Source organism: Onychostoma macrolepis, chromosome 11 (genome assembly GCF_012432095.1).
Source record: "Onychostoma macrolepis isolate SWU-2019 chromosome 11, ASM1243209v1, whole genome shotgun sequence".
Taxonomy (NCBI): domain Eukaryota; kingdom Metazoa; phylum Chordata; class Actinopteri; order Cypriniformes; family Cyprinidae; genus Onychostoma; species Onychostoma macrolepis.
Window position 1 is genome coordinate 302,780 of NC_081165.1, and position 17,879 is coordinate 320,658.

The 17,879-nt window shown below is 36.4% G+C and overlaps 4 protein-coding genes across 6 annotated transcripts; 2 read left to right on the plus strand and 2 right to left on the minus strand.

Annotated features, from left to right (window-relative positions):
• Positions 1-1,875: 1,875 nt before the first annotated feature.
• On the minus strand, positions 1,876-4,510 carry her15.2 (hairy and enhancer of split-related 15, tandem duplicate 2). 2 transcript variants are annotated; one of them, XM_058791670.1, is made up of 4 exons: positions 4,370-4,510; positions 4,162-4,295; positions 2,821-2,901; positions 1,876-2,714 (listed from the first exon to the last, which is right to left on the minus strand). In XM_058791670.1, the coding sequence occupies exons 3-4, from the start codon at positions 2,875-2,877 to the stop codon at positions 2,310-2,312; spliced, it is 462 nt and encodes a 153-aa protein (XP_058647653.1). In that variant the 5' UTR covers positions 2,878-2,901; positions 4,162-4,295; positions 4,370-4,510; the 3' UTR covers positions 1,876-2,309. The 2 variants fall into 2 exon arrangements, with proteins under 2 accessions (XP_058647653.1, XP_058647652.1); XM_058791669.1 differs by lacking the exons at positions 4,162-4,295; positions 4,370-4,510 and having other exon boundaries at positions 2,821-3,531.
• LOC131549460 (transcription factor HES-2-like) lies at positions 3,545-5,043 on the plus strand. Its single transcript, XM_058791671.1, has 2 exons — positions 3,545-4,309; positions 4,399-5,043. Exons 1-2 carry the CDS (start codon positions 4,250-4,252, stop codon positions 4,795-4,797), a joined length of 459 nt encoding a protein of 152 aa, XP_058647654.1. The 5' UTR covers positions 3,545-4,249; the 3' UTR covers positions 4,798-5,043.
• A 227-nt stretch (positions 5,044-5,270) lies between these two features.
• On the minus strand, positions 5,271-6,318 carry LOC131549615 (transcription factor HES-5-like). Its single transcript, XM_058791953.1, has 2 exons — positions 6,162-6,318; positions 5,271-6,048 (listed from the first exon to the last, which is right to left on the minus strand). Exons 1-2 carry the CDS (start codon positions 6,207-6,209, stop codon positions 5,860-5,862), a joined length of 237 nt encoding a protein of 78 aa, XP_058647936.1. The 5' UTR covers positions 6,210-6,318; the 3' UTR covers positions 5,271-5,859.
• A 4,649-nt stretch (positions 6,319-10,967) lies between these two features.
• Positions 10,968-17,847, plus strand: LOC131549540 (transcription factor HES-5-like). Of its 2 annotated transcripts, none has more exons than XM_058791824.1 (2): positions 10,968-11,035; positions 16,576-17,847. In XM_058791824.1, the coding sequence occupies exons 1-2, from the start codon at positions 10,988-10,990 to the stop codon at positions 16,963-16,965; spliced, it is 438 nt and encodes a 145-aa protein (XP_058647807.1). In that variant the 5' UTR covers positions 10,968-10,987; the 3' UTR covers positions 16,966-17,847. The 2 variants fall into 2 exon arrangements, with proteins under 2 accessions (XP_058647807.1, XP_058647808.1); XM_058791825.1 differs by lacking the exon at positions 10,968-11,035 and adding an exon at positions 16,367-16,462.
• The last annotated feature ends 32 nt before the right edge of the window (positions 17,848-17,879 follow it).

A 17,879-nucleotide genomic window follows, 5' to 3' on the forward strand; every position in this document is an offset into this window, starting at 1 on the left:
TCTACTGTATTTGCCCTAAAGTCCCATAAAATGCGTGTCACCTTCAGTGCATGCGGCGTGAAAAGTGTGTCAGCACTTGAAATACTTTTACCCAACCGCAAATCTCAGTAAATAATTGTTATGAATTAGGTGAAATATTTTTTTTTTTTTTTTGTCAGATAGAAGTATAACTGCACATAAATGTAAAAATGATCAAATGACATAAAAGGAAATTACATCAGTTACAAAAGTTCATAACAATAGTAATTTAATTGTATAAACAGTATATATATTGTATGTATATATATATATATAATTAATATATATAATTAATTGTAAAAAAAATATATTTTTCAAAGTTGTAAATGAAAAGATTATTGGACTACCTTTTGTAAGAAAATACTATTTCAGTCTTTCTGCTTCAAAAATTCATGTTTAATTATTTTTATTTGTAAATTAATTGTGAAATCTACAAGCAGTTTCTGAGTGAAAATTGTTTCTACACCAATTGCTTTTAATTTTACACATAAAAGATTTTATTTAAATTAAGTATTTTAAATGGAATATTACTTAATGAATATCTCATGTTTTTGTTTGTTGTTTTTTTTAAATCTTTTTCATGGTTTTGATTATACTGTATCTTCTTGTTTTTAATTTTTGTCTTGTTTTTAGTATATGTTAGTTGTTCTGAAGCCACATTTCCACATTATGGAAAACAGTTTCTAAAGTATAAAGAACTTTAACAATTCACATGACCCGTAATAATACGCCACTTCAGGTTTGCAACAAGTAGACTCAAACAACAAGTGGATAGCTGTTTCCCAGGGGGCTCAGATTTGAATTGGGGCAATAGAAGGGACGGGTCAGGATTCACACCACCATACGTAATGGATGATTTAGCACGGCACACTTCCGTCATGTCGGATCTGAAATGGGAGCCAGAGTCACGGGGTGTGGGAAATCCTGGGAGAAGCCGGCCCCACACATGATGGGCGACGCGCCCCCACCCCGTCAGCCACACCAGCTGTCTGATGAAACCAGAGCTGACAGCACACAGCGCCTATTATCAAGGGTTTCAAAGTACAAACACGAACATTAAGCCCCTGTGCTTTCTCACACACTCAACTCTACATTCATGCTCAAACTCAAGTCTAGTTTAATACATGCCATTTATCACATGACAAAATGTTTAAGAGGCATGCAGATATTAAAACTGAGGACACATGGGACAAATATAGAAATTTCTAAAGTTATAGTAGCTGGCATGCTCATTTAATAGGCCAACATGTACTGTTAGGGATAATACATTTTTTATTATTTCCAAAAAACAAAAAATGATAGATGATAGATTGATTGATAGTTTAATTTGTGATGGCTGACTGGATATAAATGAAAATGTTATGCAAAAAAGCTTTTTGCACACTGATAAAATGTATACACTCTCAGAAAAAGAACGGTACAAAAGTTGTCACTGGCAGAATGTTTTCAAAAGGTTCACTTCTGTTCCTTTTTACCCCTAAAGGGTGCATACTAGTACCTTGAAGATACATATTAATGCCAAAAAGAGGAAATATTAGTACCTAAAAGGTACATATTAATACCTTTTGAAAGGTGACAGTGCCCCATTCAGATAAAAAAAAACATCTGCTAAATGCACAATTGTAAATATTCACACGAGGACTTTTTGTAGTCATTTTGGGATATTCTTTGACCATTAAGTGTAAATGGACTCCCATTAGCTGCAATTGAGACCACTTGACAATTTGACAAGTGTGGTGGTGGTTTTTTGAAAATATTGTTTAAATTTCAAAGGTCCATTAATCACATGCAGTACAAAGCATTTGTTTTGATTAATAATGAGGAAAGCAGGACTGATTATATTCAAAAAGGGTTTATTTGTATGTGACTATGTTTGCACAATTAACATACAGTATGTCACTATATATTAGAAGAAAAAAAATAGAAAATTCACATCCTTCATAAGAAGAAACTATAACATTTGCATATCAAACATTGCAAGTAATTACTTTGTCTTTGACTCCACAGGAGTTAAACATATATTCATTGACTCTTCATTGAGAAGTTTCTGTCCATCCATGAGGAAAACTATAGAGGTGTTACAATAAACCTCTGATTATAATATAATCACCTGCAGAAAATTGGACTTTCACATAGTGAAACCCATTTTCACCCATAAACTAAGTAGAAGTGCCATAAAAAGACATTCTTTAAAAAGGAATTAACATAGAAAAGGAAGCATCTCCTACAACATAAGAGATGGTAAAACCACCATCTAGTTTTTTTTTTAGGGAATGAAAGTCTTTCATCGTCTACCAGGGTCTCCAGAGAGGTCTGTGAGCACATGGTTCCTGCTTCAACTTGGTGGCCTGATGGGAAGCTGGAGACACGTGAGTGAGGTCTTTAGATGATCTCTGGGTTTCTTGGCAGCGGTTCAGATGCTGACGTACAGCGTCCACCTTCGTGTTTCCAGATAAGAAGCTCATGGTCTCCCTCCAACACTGAGAATAGCCGTCAAAGTGGGCTTTCTGTGGAGCCGAGGTCTTGGGCTGTAGCTGCTGTTTCAGAAAAACCACCGTCATCTCCAGGATGTCGGCTTTCTCCAGCTTGGTGTTTGGATCCTGCTGGTGGAATTCCTTCTCCAGCATGGATTTGAGCTGCTCGATGCAGTTGTTGATGCGATCTCTGCGCATCTTTTCCACCACTGGTTTTCTCAACTGTTGAGGAAGGAGACATTCGGTTAGATGTTTGCTTCAAAATTCATAGCAGAACAAAAGAGAGATGTTTAGAAACAATTGGATTTCAAGTGTCAAAAATACTTACTTTATGCTTTTCCTTGTTGGAAAGTTTAGAGTAGTCAGTCATGTAGGTTGGAGCCATTCGTTCAGATGGAGAGAAGTTTCTCTGAGGAGAGCGAGTCAGTTGTGTTGGGGATGAGGGTCGCGCTCCTCTATTTATAGGAGCTCATTAGCATTACAAAGCCATGAGTCCCAGTCAGGATTAGCTTTCCCACACTCAGAGGCCAGTGGGTGAGGCGTCCTCCACAAATCAAATCAAACACTGGCAGTACAAATCCCACAGGACTTGCATTTACCTTATCTAGTTCCAATTAATCAATAGGTCAATCAGTCTTTCAATAACCAAACTAAGTGTTTAATGTTGTAAATATGTGATTAAACTACAGATTTGCGTGCTCTTTTTTTTTTTTTTTAATCTAAATGCGATGCAAACATTATCTTGACCAACACAATCCAGTACTGGGAATTAAATATTCTCCTTCCACCATGTCAGCTTCTAGTCGAGCTATGGTTTTTCAAAAAGCCAGGTCATTCAAAAGTAAAAATAAGATGTTTAAGTTAAATTTTTTCTAAAAACCTTAAGACTAAATATGAATCTATACTTTGTTTAAACCCTTTTTGAAAGCTTCAATAATTTTAATATTTGTGTAAATATTCATAATATTTCATTTTTAGTGAAACTAATAAAAAAGAAAAAAGAAAAAGAAGAAGAAATATTCATATTATTTCAGGAGTTATTATATTCCCCAAGTCACTGTAGATAATTTTGTAAAAATATTAATAAATAAACAAACAACAACAACAACAAATAAATAAATAATGTCTGTTACTAATAAGTGTTTTGATGTGGCAGTTAATCAGATTATTTCAATGATTTCTATCAGGAAAACCACATTCTCTTTAAGTCAAATTGAAATGTGGCATCTGAATTCAATGTTTAAAAAGATAAAAAGAAATGTAAACATTAAATGAACTCAAGCATGAGCAGATTACATTGTTAAAATCAAATCCAAAATTCACTTTGAAAAATCAGCATTCTTCTTCCTCTATAACACAGATCAGCGCAATAAACTGGAACCTGAGGCTGGGAAAGTCCGTTTTCACGTGGAGCAATAACACCTCAGGATCAAAGACTCTCTGTCTGAAGCGTGTCTGAGTCGTTTTATTGCCTCACATCGACTTGTTGGTTTTGTCAGCACTACTGGACTTCTAAGCGGGTGTCAGGCACACTTTTAGTGGCCCGTGACAGTGTTTTCCCACAGCGGGAGAGGAAGGAAGCTCGTGTGCCGTAAAACCGCCGTCTCGACTTTAAAGCCCGCGGCTCGCGCTCGTCTCTGATTGGCTGGCAGTGTGAAATAACTCTTACCTCAGCTATAAATACAGCAAACCGCTCGACTTCATCCGTATATCATGAGGGGAGGGTTTTACACACTTTTTAATTAAATCATCACAAAATGGCACCGGTCAGTCAATACCAAGGCCGTGAGAGCATATCTTGTCCTGAGAACCACAAAGTAAGTGTAATATGACCTTTATGATCTCTATTTTACCTCATAACTCACTGTCAAACTTACCGTTTTTCTCTTCTTTCTAACTTACGCAGTTTCGAAAGATTCTTGTGGAAAAAACGCGGAGAGACAGAATCAGCAGCAGTATCGAACATCTGAGAGAGTTATTTCACAAAACTACACCAATGCCCGAGCGGCAGTTTGTTAGACTTGACAAAGCCGATATTCTGGAAATGACCGTTGATTTTTTAAAACAACGCGCCAATTCCAGCTACGCGCGCGGATTCTCGCAGTGCTTACAGGAGACGCTGCGTCACGTGTCTCTGCACGCACACCTGACGCCCGACGACAGAGAGGCGATCAAACGATTCTACGTGATGCAAAGGACCAATCAGATGCACTTAATGGCCTCCACAGCGCGTGGATTGGTGCACAGATCACCAAAACAATCATCGTCAAGAGTGCCATTATGGAGACCTTGGAAGAACAATTAATTTAGAGACTATCTGCTTGACATAATGTTTGTTTAGGCATATTCACTTTGTTGCTTTTTAATGTAACATTTGCATGTTGTTTTCGATTTAATCTAGTTAGAGAATTGTCTACAGTGTATGGCAAGCATAACTTGACGAGAAAATCATTTCATTTGAGTTTTAGTCTCAAATCTAACCATGCCTTTTGTAAAGGTGTTTTTGTTATTTAATCCAACTTGTTTTAACATGTTGTAACCGTATCACTTATTAAACATTTATTGTGTTAAACATGTTCTGCTCATAAGTTCCAATACCAGTGAAAAGCAAAAGGTGATTGAAGAGCAATTTAATTTATTAGCTCTCTAATGAGAAAACAGATGTTTTGCACATTACACATGCAATGTCAAATACATGTAGGCTATATTGATACAATAGCTACAGTGAGTCATTGAAAACCTAATTGTTTTCATCACAATACATGCCTTTATGAAAGGAATGGGTAACAAACTTGTTCCAAAAAGGAACGGTTTAAAACTTTATAATCTGACAAGATTTGTCTAAACAATGAGAAATAACAATTTACTCAAAGGCTCATTATGAGATTAAAATTATATCTAGCTTCAATGTGAAGCACAAATTGAGATCACTTAAAATAAGTAGGTAACCCATCAAAATAAATGGGAAGTTGCATTCTTTCTATAAACAGAAACGTTTTTTAAACACGTTGAATCACATGAAGTTGGATGTACTCAAAGAGCTGAATACATGCCTTGCACATTATACATTCATGCACATTACATCTGATGTAAAATAAAAGTGAAGCCAAGTCTTCACTGTATAATAACATGAATTCAAAACTGGAATTTAATAAACACTTTTCCTCAAAAAGGAAAACTTAAAAATGATAGTCCACTGAGTCTAGTGCAGATGTTCAGTCTGAGTCTTTAAGGCTCTACCAAGGCCTCCCGATGGAGCTCTTTGCTGAAGGTGTTCTTGTCTGGCAGGACACTTTCTCTGGCTCTCTGTCTTCATCTTATCTTTAGACAGGAAGTGCACAATCTCATGGACACACCTGGAGAAGCCTTAATTGACTGCATGTGAACTGGAACTGTGGTGTTGCATGAAGTTGAGCGTCATCTCCAGGATATCTGCTTTCTCCAGCTTGAAATCAGGCTGCTCCTTGAGGAAATCTGGAGCCAGAAGACACTTGAGCTGCTCGATGCTGCTGTCGATACAATCTCTGTGCATCTTCTCCACCACTGGCTTTTTTAGCTGCAAATGAAGACAGAAAAGCATTAGGAAAGTGTCCATCAAATAAGCCACTGATTTATAGGAGCCGTGAAAGCTGCTTCAGTAATGCTGCTCTAAGTAGGATGTGAATGTACCTTGTTGTTGAGAGGGAGAAGCTCCTTTGAGATGATTGTAGGTGTCATGTCTGGATCTCTGTGCTGTAGATCTCTCTGTTCAGAGTGAGTCTGATTTGCACTGGCTGCAGCTCCTCTATTTATACTCCCAGATCTCCATATGAATGTGTGAGGCTTGAGCTTGTTGGAGTTTCTCACAGTTTGGAGCCAATGGAAGAGCTCAGACAGACAATGAGGGATGTGGGCCGCCACATGCTCAATGATCCTCCATCAGGGGCTCAAAGGAGCAGGTGGAGGCTGAATCTGGGAAAGTGCTGACCTGTAGAGAGCTCACATCAGTGTCATAAACAAACACGTGCCATAGTCTACTGAGATTTCTTCTTTTTTTTCAAAAAGAAAACTGCATGCATTTAGAAAAACAGCAGCAACAACACATCAGTGTTATCAACCATAAAAATGTGCAAAGCAATGACATTTAAAAAATAATTTAAATGCATACAGTCTTTTAGCTGTGTTTACATATGATTCTTTTACAGTTTAATTGTTCAAGAATAAAATCAGCACATGCAGCTGCAGATTTGAATCAGCTGAAATGCTGTAATGGAACAGTATTTAGGGTCAATGTAACAGGATATTCTGGTGAAGCAGCTGTTCTATGAGATATGTGGTTGTACCTGTTCTCAGGCTTGTGTTTCTCACACACACACACGCACAGCTGGTTCACGGCATAATGTGGACCCCGATCACACGCCCCAATGCTCCTGAAGCTGGTGGAGCCACAGAGACACACGGCTTCCCACACTTCTGTATTCATCACATTAAATCACTCACACAATAGAAGTGTGTCGGTTCCCACAGGGCAGGACTAACTGGGTTTCTGGAGGGAAGCCTGAAGGATACTATTCAGTTTTTGTTTATTGACTTGCTTACTAAATGTGTTGTGAGCATTTCAGTGATACATTTTATAAATTTCTGTTTTTTTTTTGTTTGTTTTTTTTGTTTTTTTGTGTGTGTGTGTTTAGATTGTATTATGTAAAATGTCTGGCAAAGTAACATTTTAACTCTAAATAGTTAAAATTATAGTAAAAAAAATACAAATTATTCCTATTGTGTTTTTCTTCTTCCTTCAAGTGAATATTGATTTTAAAAAGAGATTTAAAAAAAAAGTACACATAGCCATTAAATCAATTGCATGTCTGTGATTGAATTATAAGCATACAGTAAATATTTTCCATAAATCTCTTGCTATATATTTTTTTTAGGAACGTACTTAAGAATTACTTTAACTGAAACCTATTTAATTATTATTTATTATATATATATTTTTATTTAGATTATATGTCTCCAGAAATATCTATATCTATATCTTTATCTATATCTATCTATCTATCTATATATATATATATATATGCATATGTATATATTATATGTATAAATGATGTCTCCAGAAATATATATATATATATATATTCCCTTTTCCCTATGAAATGCCTTCAGAAACTATACCTTTAAACTTTAAAAAATAAAATCTGATTATTATAATGATTATTATTTAACAATGACAACATTAAGTCAGCATGGATTAAAAATTTAAATACTTATATTTGTGTTAAAACATTTTACACCCAACTATAAATTTAGTTTGCAACTAAATTATATGCTTACAGTAAATATTTCCACAAATCCCCATTTGCTAATCCGAGTGTGAGAACAGCGAAAACCCGAGTCCTCATGCCCTCAATTATTCTCCCATGGCTGACCCTCCAGATGGCACTAGAGAAAAAAAATCCCACCTCTCCACTAAAGAATTCAATTAAAAGCCCAAGGACCAATGAAAATTATGACAAGCTTATTGTTCCATTTTTCTCTGCTCTCTGATTGGCTGGCTGCAGATACATTTTAGAATAAAAGTGGGCTAGATTGAGGGTCTTGTGTGGAATTTGGTTTCACCACTGAAGAAGAGCCAAAGAGATCTGTCAGCTTCAGATACTTAAACTCCTGAAACTCAATATCAACATCAAACATGCCTGTCTACATGGACATCACCCCTCAGGACAACGTTCACTATGCCAGGTAAGAAAGGCATCTAAGAATTTGCAATAGTGTAATTTTACATGCTTCATAAATTTGATCTCTTTTGTACTTACAATGACACTAAAGATGTTCTCTTCTGAACTGCAGGTGCAAACTCTACAGCTTGGAGAGAAAATGTTTCAGCAAAGTGGAGAAATTGAAATCTTCTTTTGAAGACCACCTCCATCATGGAATTCCCGCATCTGACATTTTGGAGAAGACTGTGTCCTTCTTCAGCTCGAAAAAGGCCTTAATCTTCCCCAGTGGCTACTCCAGGTGTTCTCGTGAAATTCTGCGTCTTTCTCCCACTCCAGATCAGGACGTGACGCCATTGTTTTAAAGTGAACGTCCATCCCAGACTGACCTGCAAATGAAAAGGGTTAACAAGTCAAGCACTTGATGTGATTTTATGTGTCCCACATCTACCTCAGAGGAAAATAGCACTTTGCTTGTTCTCTCTGGACTTTTTTCTCTAAAAGACTCTGATAATGTCACTGCACATTTTGGAAAGGCTCATAGGGCTTATAAAAGAAGTTGTGCATTGATTGTAATGTACATTATTGTGGTAACCACCAAGATGAGGATGCATTTTGTGCATTTAGATATAAAATTCTACTGTATTTTTCTCTTGAAGAGAAATTTACTGAATGTTTTTAAAAACTGTTTGACCATGTTCTCTTTTGGAGGACATGCAAAAAAGACCTTTATTTCATTTTTAAAGATACAGTGTATCATTTGGTTATTTTTGTGATGATTTTTAATCATACGGTCTTGTTTGTTTCTATAGAATAAATGATTTTTATTGCATTTATATCTTCCTCTGATTTTGTACCATTTGAATGTGGGTGGTTTCAAAAAAAAAAAAAAACTCCCATATCTGCTTAGCAAGCTTAGAAAACCAAATTAAATGTCTAAATGATTTTAGCAGAATCCAAATGTCCTGGTGCATGTAATTTTTAGGTTATAGGCTGTGTGTCTGAATTAGCTGGGAAGGACAAAAGTTGACCAAACCACTATTTTACATGATTACAATTATACGGATACAGATAACATGTCCTGCAGTGAGAGAAATTATTAAAGGCATACATACATTTAAATTATACAAGTGAATTAATATCTGCTTTTTTCAAGCAAGCCAACTGCATTTTAAAATATGACGCCATTTCCAGTTTTGTAAAGTTCTCCTACCTCCACTCTCAGTCTGTTTTCAGAGAGGCGCTTTAAAACGTAGCCTATTTTTCTAATTGGTAGCATTTACCATACTTTTTTTTTTTTTTTTTGTCAAAATGATGGAAAGTAGTTTGAAATAGCAGAAAATTACCAACATACAACTTTAAGGTTTCTTTTAAAATGCGTAAATTTTGGGGTTATTTTTAGTGTCACTAAAATGGCTAGTAAAAGTTGTTGCTTTAATTATTTGTGACCACTTTGGATTTTTCATTCATCCATCCAACACTACTCAAAAAACTCAGCTGACATCATTTCTTCAGGTGAGTTTGTGGCAAGTCAAAACTGTTTCATGGTTGAAATGGTCAACAGTTTCTAACTAATGACCAGTAAAGCAAAACGCCGTGAGGACATGACAGACAGGTGTGTGACAGACAGGTGAGCGACAGATAAAGAGACGCACTTCTATTGTTCAGTCAGCATCCATTCAGAGCCAAGCGTGGAAAACCCCAGGAGCTGTGGTTCTCAGTGCACTTTTATACATGTAATAAGCTGCTGAATGATTTGATGTACACAGAAGCCTTTTAGGTTTTATTTGCAATGCAGAAAAAAAAAAAAAAAAACTTTAAATAATACTTTTTTTATTTGTGCACGTCTGGTCAAGGCATTAATACACTAAATCATATACAAATGTAATGCAGACATATATATTTTTGCAATACTGCATCAAAACATTTCAGAAAGATTAAAGGAATTTTTTAAGTAATCCCGGATTTCCATTATTTCACCAGTTTATGCAATGGTATTTAAAATGTGAAATGAACTGACAGGACGTTTCCCTCCAGATGGTTGGTGACATCAGCTTGAAGTCTTCAGCGTCATTAATGCTCCATTCAAGACTCTGGATGCTTTTGTGCTCCATTGATGTGAAAACAGAGAGTCAGTGTGGGAACCTCACATGAGATCTACTCACACTGACCAGCACAAACACACACACACACACACACACACATCTGCTTAATCTGGAGTCTATCATGTGTGAGTGACATCACAAAAGCAATGATAATGCTGAATATCATAAATTATGATATGATATGCAAATTGTTAAAGTACTTCATTTTACACACAATTGCATCAGTAAATCCAGTCAATAAGGCATGGGATTATTATTATATATATATATATATTTTTTTTTTTTTTTTGCTTTATAATGTGTAAGTGTGTGTGTGTGTGTGTGTGTGTGTGTGTGTAATAAATTTCACAATGATGTACACATGCTCACTGACTCCACGTGTTTCTAGTAAAGATGAGCTTGTGCTGCTTCAGTGACATTGATATGAACATGAGCTCTCTACAGGTCAACACTTTCCCAGATTCACCCTCCGCCTGCTCCTTTGAGTCCCTGACGGAGGATCATTGAGCATGTGGCGGCCCACATCCCTCATTGTCTGTTTGAGCTCTTCCATTGGCTCCAAACTGTGAGAAACTCCAACAAGCTCAAGCCTCACACATTCATATGGAGATCTGGGAGTATAAATAGAGGAGCTGCAGCCAGTGCAAATCAGACTCACTCTGAACAGAGAGATCTACAGCACAGAGATCCAGACATGACACCTACAATCATCTCAAAGGAGCATCTCCCTCTCAACAACAAGGTACATTCACATCTTACTTACAGCAGCATTACTGCAGCAGCTTTCACAGCTCCTCTAAATCGTTGGCTTATTTCATGGACACTTTACTGATGCTTTTCTGTCTTCATTTGCAGCTGAGAAAGCCAAGGGTGGAGAACATGCTCAGAGATTGTGTCAACTCAAGCTCAAGTGTCTTGTGGCTCCAGAGTTCTTCAAGCAGCAGCCTGATTCCAAGCTGGAGAAAGCAGATATCCTGGAGATGATGGTCTGTTTTGCCGGGAAACAAACAGCAATCACTTCCAGCAGTTGCTGAAATCATCAGATGAATGAGCTTCTGTTCCTCCATCAGCTGCACGTCAATCTGAACAAAACCATTTAGCCTGCAGCGCCATCTGGAGGAAAGCAAACGAGGAAAACATCTGTATTAGATGTAAAGAACATTATTGGATTTGATTTTATGAATCCAGTTTTGTTTCCATCACTGGAAATGTATTGTTTTTTTTTATACTTTTGTATATACCTTCAATGAAGGCATTTTACATTTTATTATACAATTGCAAATCTTTGCTTTATGTGAAGTACAAATATCACATATTGGGAACTGGTTTTGAATATATTATCAGTATGATACACACTCTGTTGTCCTCATAGGACATTTAATCTCATTAGAATCACATATACAGGTGGTTCAGTGTTTTTTCTTCTTCTTCTGCCATACAATGTAATTAACTCACTTCTGTTGAGTGTGACGCTTCAGGGGATGGACTGATATATCTTCCTTTAATGGAATATTTTAACTGTCAAGTACCTTGACATTAAGCACTAAATGTTTCTGTTATGCTTTGCTTTTACCCCTCATGTGGATGAATGTTAATAATGATTTGTGGTAAATGTCACATGACTTTTGTAAAGTTCAATAATATTTGATGTGAGTTCCAATATGTGTTTTATGTATTTTGGAGATCTCTTCATGCAAATGTTGTGATATGTTATCACCTGTTTACAACCCAAATTCCAGAAATGTTGGGACATATTTAAATTTGAATAAAATGAAAACCAAAAGACTTTCAAATCACATGAGCCATTGTTATTCACAATAGAACATAGAGAACATACAAATGTTGAAATGGAGAAATTTTACACTTGTATCCACTAAATGAGCTCATTCCAAATTTGATGCCTGCTACAGGTCTCAAAAAAGTTGGCACGGGGCAACAAAGGGCTGAAAAAGCAAGAAATTTTGAAAAGATTCAGCTGGGAGAACATCTAGCAACTAATTAAGTTAATTGACATCAGGTCTGTAACATGATTAGCTATAAAAGGGATGTCTTAGAGAGGCAGAGTCTCTAGGAAGTAAAGATGGGCAGAGGCTCTCCAATCTGTGAAAGAGTGTGTAAAAATATTGTGAAATTCTTTAAAAACAACGTTCCTCAACGTAAAATTGCAAAGGCTTTGCAAATCTCATCATCTACAGTGCATAACATCATCAAAAGATTCAGAGAAACTGGAGAAATCTCTGTGCGTAAGGGACAAGGCAGAAGACCTTTGTTGGATGCCCGTGGTCTTCGAGCCCTCAGACGACACTGCATCACTCATCGGCATGATTCTGTCATTGACATTATTAAATGGGCCCGGGAATACTTACAGAAGCCACTGTCGGTAAACACAATCACGCTGTGCCATCTGCAGATGCCAACTAAAGCGCTATCATGAAAAAAGGAAGCCATATGTGAACATGGTCCAGAAGAGCCGTCGTGTCCTGTGGGCCAAGGCTCATTTAAAATGGACTGTTTCAAAATGGAAAAGTGTTCTATGTTCAGACGAGTCCAAATTTGACATTCTTGTTGGAAATAATGGGCACCGTGTCCTCCGGGCTAAAGAGGATGGAGACCTTCCAGCATGTTATCAGCGTTCAGTTGAAAAGCCAGCATCTCTGATGGTATGGGGTTCATAAGTGCATACGGTATGGGCAGCTTGCATGTTTTGGAAGACACTATGAATGCTGAAAGGTATAGAAAGGTTTTAAAGCAACATATGCTCCCCTCCAGATGATGTCTATTTCAGGGAAGGCCTTGTGTATTTCAGCAGAACAGTGCAAATCCACATACTGCAGCTATTACAACAGCATGGCTTCGTAGTAGAAGAGTCCGGGTGCTGAATTGGCCTGCCTGCAGTCCAGATCTTTCACCTATAGAGAACATTTGGCGCATCATTAAACTAAAAATACGTCAAAGATGACCACAAACTCTTCAGCAGCTGGAAACCTATATCAGGCAAGAATGGGACCAAATTCCAACACCAAAACTCCAAAAACTCATAACCTCGATGCCCAGACGTCTTCAAACTGTTTTGAAAAGTAGAGGGGATGCTACACCATAGTAAACATGCCCCCGTCACAACTATTTTGAGACCTGTAGCAGGCATCAAATTTGAAATGAGCTCATTTTGTGCATAAAATTGTAAAATTTCTCAGTTTAAACATTGCTTATGCTAGCTATGTTCTATTGTGAATAAAATATTGGCTCGTGTGATTTGAAATTCTTTTAGTTTTCATTTTATTCAAATTTAAAAAACGTCCCAACATTTCCAGAATTCGGGTTGTATTTGCATTCATGGTGACATCATGCCATCGCAGAACATACAAAATAATAATAAAAATGTCAAATATACTTTCTGCTGTTGTATTCTGTTTTTCATGAAATATAATATTTTTAAAAAGAACATAATATGTACATTTACCAGAATAAATATGTAAAATTATATACAATAATACATATATGTATACATTTATATACATTTAAAAGCACTTGTATTCAATGTATTATTTATATTAAAATTTCTTAATCAATAATTCTTCCACATGCAAAATTGACCAATTTCTCTAAAAAAAAAACTTGATTGACACAAAAAAGCTCTTAATGGAATAACTCTATGTACAGCAATAATTAAAAATGAGGATAGAAAATCTAAAATTTTGTGATCATGCCCTCTTGCATTGCTTTTTGTGGACATTCTCATCAAAATAGTTTCTAAAATTTAGATAGATATAATCATTTGAATTTTGAATTAGATCCCACTGGTAAATTATGCCAATTAAGTCCATGGCATTTAATAATTCAATTCTACTGTAGTGACTATGTTAATCATCCAAATCATTGTGTGACAGGAAACTGTAAAGAACCAGATGTTTTAATTTCACATATTCATTCTTGGAAAATATGGATTATTTTATGTAAATGTAAAGAGACAGAAAGGATTGTCAACTATTTAAATCATGTTGCAAGTGTATCAGATTCCTGACTGATTCATATTGCTTATGTTAGAGAACAAAATAACTGTCAGTTTGATCGGTTTAAGTCATTTAAACATTTGGAGACGTGTGTCTGCTGTGGGTTTCAGTAGGACACACGTCAATTGAATTGAGTGAATGAACAGAGCGTGAGAAACAAAACTCACTCAGAGTCCCTCCGAGACAATAGAACTCAACTAAGAGACCAAGGGTCAGAGGTCAACATCAATGGACTGTGCTATAACTTTATACTATTTCAGCTTCAAACACTGATGATAAGTCCAAAATGAAAAGAACTGAATCAAATGTTTCATTTTAAGAAATTCATCTGCAGATTCCTGTAAAAATGCATGTTTATTTGAGCAAATCTTCAGCATCAGAGGCGTGAGAAAGCTTGTAGGGAATCTGTCGTGCATTAAGGTTCATTATCATGTGAATAGACACACTTCTATTGTTGTGTGTGTGGGAAACTCTGGAGAACAGAGTCACAGTTCTAGTGTCATTAGCATCCTAAACCCCAACACAAGCTCAAGATTTGATAAACACACGAGGGACTTGACACACTTATGGATATTTACATGCATGAGCTTGACGAGCTGGTTTGATGATGTCACTGATGATGAACAGAATTACAGCACAATCAAGGTTTATTTTCCTTAATGCATCATGCACTTCTAAAATGACTAAGCTTTTGCATCGGGCACTTAAGATATTTTGTCATCTAAACAAACATGCTTCACAAATGTGACAAAAAAAGTATTTGCTGCGAAAACAGCAAACAAAAGTGATGTTTTGCATATATTCATTATTTCATATATTCATTAATATGCAAAATAAAAAACACATTAAAGTTGTTATAACAAATTTAATGTGCTTTTTTTTTTTTTTTTTTGCATATTCTCATTGCATGAGAATAATTGTGATCAGAAAGTTTTTGATAACTTACTGACTCCTGCATCAAGTCAGGACATGTCGCTGTGCATCAGGACGTTTCCCTCCAGATGGTTGGTGACGTCAGGTTGAACACAGAGTCTTCAGCGTCACTAATGCTCCATTCAAGACTCTGGATGCTTTTGTGCTCCATTGATGTGAAAACAGAGATTCAGTGTGGGAACCTCACATGAGATCTACTCACACTGACCAGCACAAACACACACACATCTGGAGTCCTGGAGTCTCAGACAATGGAAACAATGACATCTGAATTCCAGTGCACAACCCTAAACCTTTAGATACAAATGCATTCATATACATAAATGTTGAAAAATAATTTTATGGCAATGCACTGTGTATTGAAATATTTAGAACACTGTTTATTGTCAGTGTAAGTGCAACACACATATGGCCAACTAAAAGTATGTGACCATATTCGTTCATTCAGTCATTCACAAACAAATAAATAATTCCCCTTTTGGCTTGCTTATAGTTGACACTAAATATCAGGCAACATTATTGAGTTGAATGCACTGATACTATTGGATGAGAACTAAACTGAGCTGAGCTGAACATCACTGTTTTGCAGAGCTGTTCTATAGATAATTTTAACTCATATGAACTTCACACAGTTATTAAACTGAACTCAGTCAACAATTAACCGACTTTAACTGAAAAAATGTTTCTTTTAGAGCTAAAGCAGAATTTAATATTGTTTGCATCATTGAAAAATTTCCTGTTTAACACTGTGAATGAATAAATAAATAATATTGAATATTTTAATACAATTAAATATATGTATAAATTTTTTCTTTCTTTAATAAGATGGATAAAAATAGCTATTTGATGCTGTCTTTCTCACGAGTGTTTCATCTTGATGAGCGTGTGCTGCTTCAGTGTCATTGATATGAACATGAGCTCTCTACAGGTCAACACTTTCCCAGATTCACCCTCCACCTGCTCCTTTGAGCCCCTGATGGAGGATCATTGAGCATGTGGCGGCCCACATCCCTCATTGTCTGTTTGAGCTCTTCCATTGGCTCCAAACTGTGAGAAACTCCAACAAGCTCAAGCCTCACACATTCATATGGAGATCTGGGAGTATAAATAGAGGAGCTGCAGCCAGTGCAAATCAGACTCACCCTGAACAGAGAGATCTACAGCACAGAGATCCAGACATGACACCTACGATCATCTCAAAGGAGCATCTCCCTCTCAACAACAAGGTACATTCATATCCTACTTACAGCAGCATTACTGCAGCAGCTTTCACTGCTCCTCTAAATCATTGGCTTATTTGATGGACACTTTCCTAATGCTTTTCTGTCTTCATTTGCAGCTGAGAAAGCCAAGGGTGGAGAAGATGCACAGAGATCGTATCAACAGCAGCATCGAGCAGCTCAAGTGTCTTCTGGCTCCAGAGTTCTTCAAGCAGCAGCCTGAGTCCAAGCTGGAGAAAGCAGATATCCTGGAGATGACGCTCAACTTCATGCAACACCACAGTTCCAGTTCACATGCTGTCAATCAAGCCTTCTCCAGGTGTATCCGTGAGATTGTGCACTTCCTGTCCAAAGATGGGATGAAGACAGAGAGCCAGAGAAGACTGCTGAAGCACTTCCAGAAGCTGCAGACATCATGTGAGCAGAACAGGAGAGAAAGTGTCCTGCCAGACCAGAACACCTTCAAAGAGATGAATATCAACAAGAGCTCCATCTGGAGGCCTTGGTAGAGCCTTAAAGACTCAGACTGAACGTCTGCACTAGATTTAGTGGACTATTACACTTTCATTTTGTCATTTTGAAAAGAAAGTGTTTAATGTTTCAGTTCAGAAGAGATATCTGTACAGCTAAGTGAATCTTGATGATTCAATCTTTTATGAAGATTTTTCTCTTTTAGAGAAAATGTCTTTTAACTATTTTTTAGTTAAATTACCATGATGGCACACTGTGTTTTAGCGGTGTGTATTAGTCTAAAAGTGCATTAAATTGCATTTTTCATATCCTTTGGGTGTAATATTTCACCTTTGAGGTGATGCATTATGTGACCGTAAAGTCAAATCAACTTTATTTTTGTTTCATGTTGAAACAAGTTTCATGTTTTGCAACTGGCGAAAAGCATTTATTGATCTTTTTGATCATATGCAAGGTTTTGAAAAATGATGCTTTTTTGAGCATGTTTTAATTTGGCCTTATAATAGGTCTTAACATTTCTTTCAAATTCGAAAGATTATCAGAAAGATCTAATCTGAACAACATGTTACTCAGGTCTTGTAAGTGTGGCCAAGAGTTGGTCAGTATTTGTAATTAATATTGATGATTGTTTTCAATCGTATTGAGATTTACATGAAACCCGACTGGGCTTGTATTTGTGTTTCTGAGGAAATAATATACATTTTGTATCTGAAAACATCTGAAAAGATCATGGATTTATTTTTCAAGAGGTTATACCTCATCTTTCTGTCAGTACCATGTACTGTGCTTTTGAACTGCCTTTTGTAAGGGTATTTATTTCTTAAACCATTGTGAAAAAAATTTCACTGTGTAAGTGAAATGTTGTTTCCTTCTGTGAAGGAATTCATTTTAAAACATGAAACAAAAAGGCCATTGAATGTATTTCAATCAGTCTGTGGCGAAATAAAACAAT

What these genes read in the sequence shown, in the direction of transcription:
- her15.2 (XM_058791670.1), bottom strand. Translation starts at nt 2,877, where the DNA reads ATGGCTCCAACCTACATGACTGACTACTCTAAACTTTCCAACAAGGAA. An exon ending in CCAACAAGGAAAAGCATAAA is followed by an intron (nt 2,715 to 2,820) that starts GTAAGTATTTTT and finishes CTTCCTCAACAG; the next exon opens with TTGAGAAAACCAGTGGTGGA.
- LOC131549460 (XM_058791671.1), top strand. Translation starts at nt 4,250, where the DNA reads ATGGCACCGGTCAGTCAATACCAAGGCCGTGAGAGCATATCTTGTCCT. An exon ending in CTTGTCCTGAGAACCACAAA is followed by an intron (nt 4,310 to 4,398) that starts GTAAGTGTAATA and finishes TAACTTACGCAG; the next exon opens with TTTCGAAAGATTCTTGTGGA.
- LOC131549615 (XM_058791953.1), bottom strand. Translation starts at nt 6,209, where the DNA reads ATGACACCTACAATCATCTCAAAGGAGCTTCTCCCTCTCAACAACAAG. An exon ending in TTCTCCCTCTCAACAACAAG is followed by an intron (nt 6,049 to 6,161) that starts GTACATTCACAT and finishes CTTCATTTGCAG; the next exon opens with CTAAAAAAGCCAGTGGTGGA.
- LOC131549540 (XM_058791824.1), top strand. Translation starts at nt 10,988, where the DNA reads ATGACACCTACAATCATCTCAAAGGAGCATCTCCCTCTCAACAACAAG. An exon ending in ATCTCCCTCTCAACAACAAG is followed by an intron (nt 11,036 to 16,575) that starts GTACATTCACAT and finishes CTTCATTTGCAG; the next exon opens with CTGAGAAAGCCAAGGGTGGA.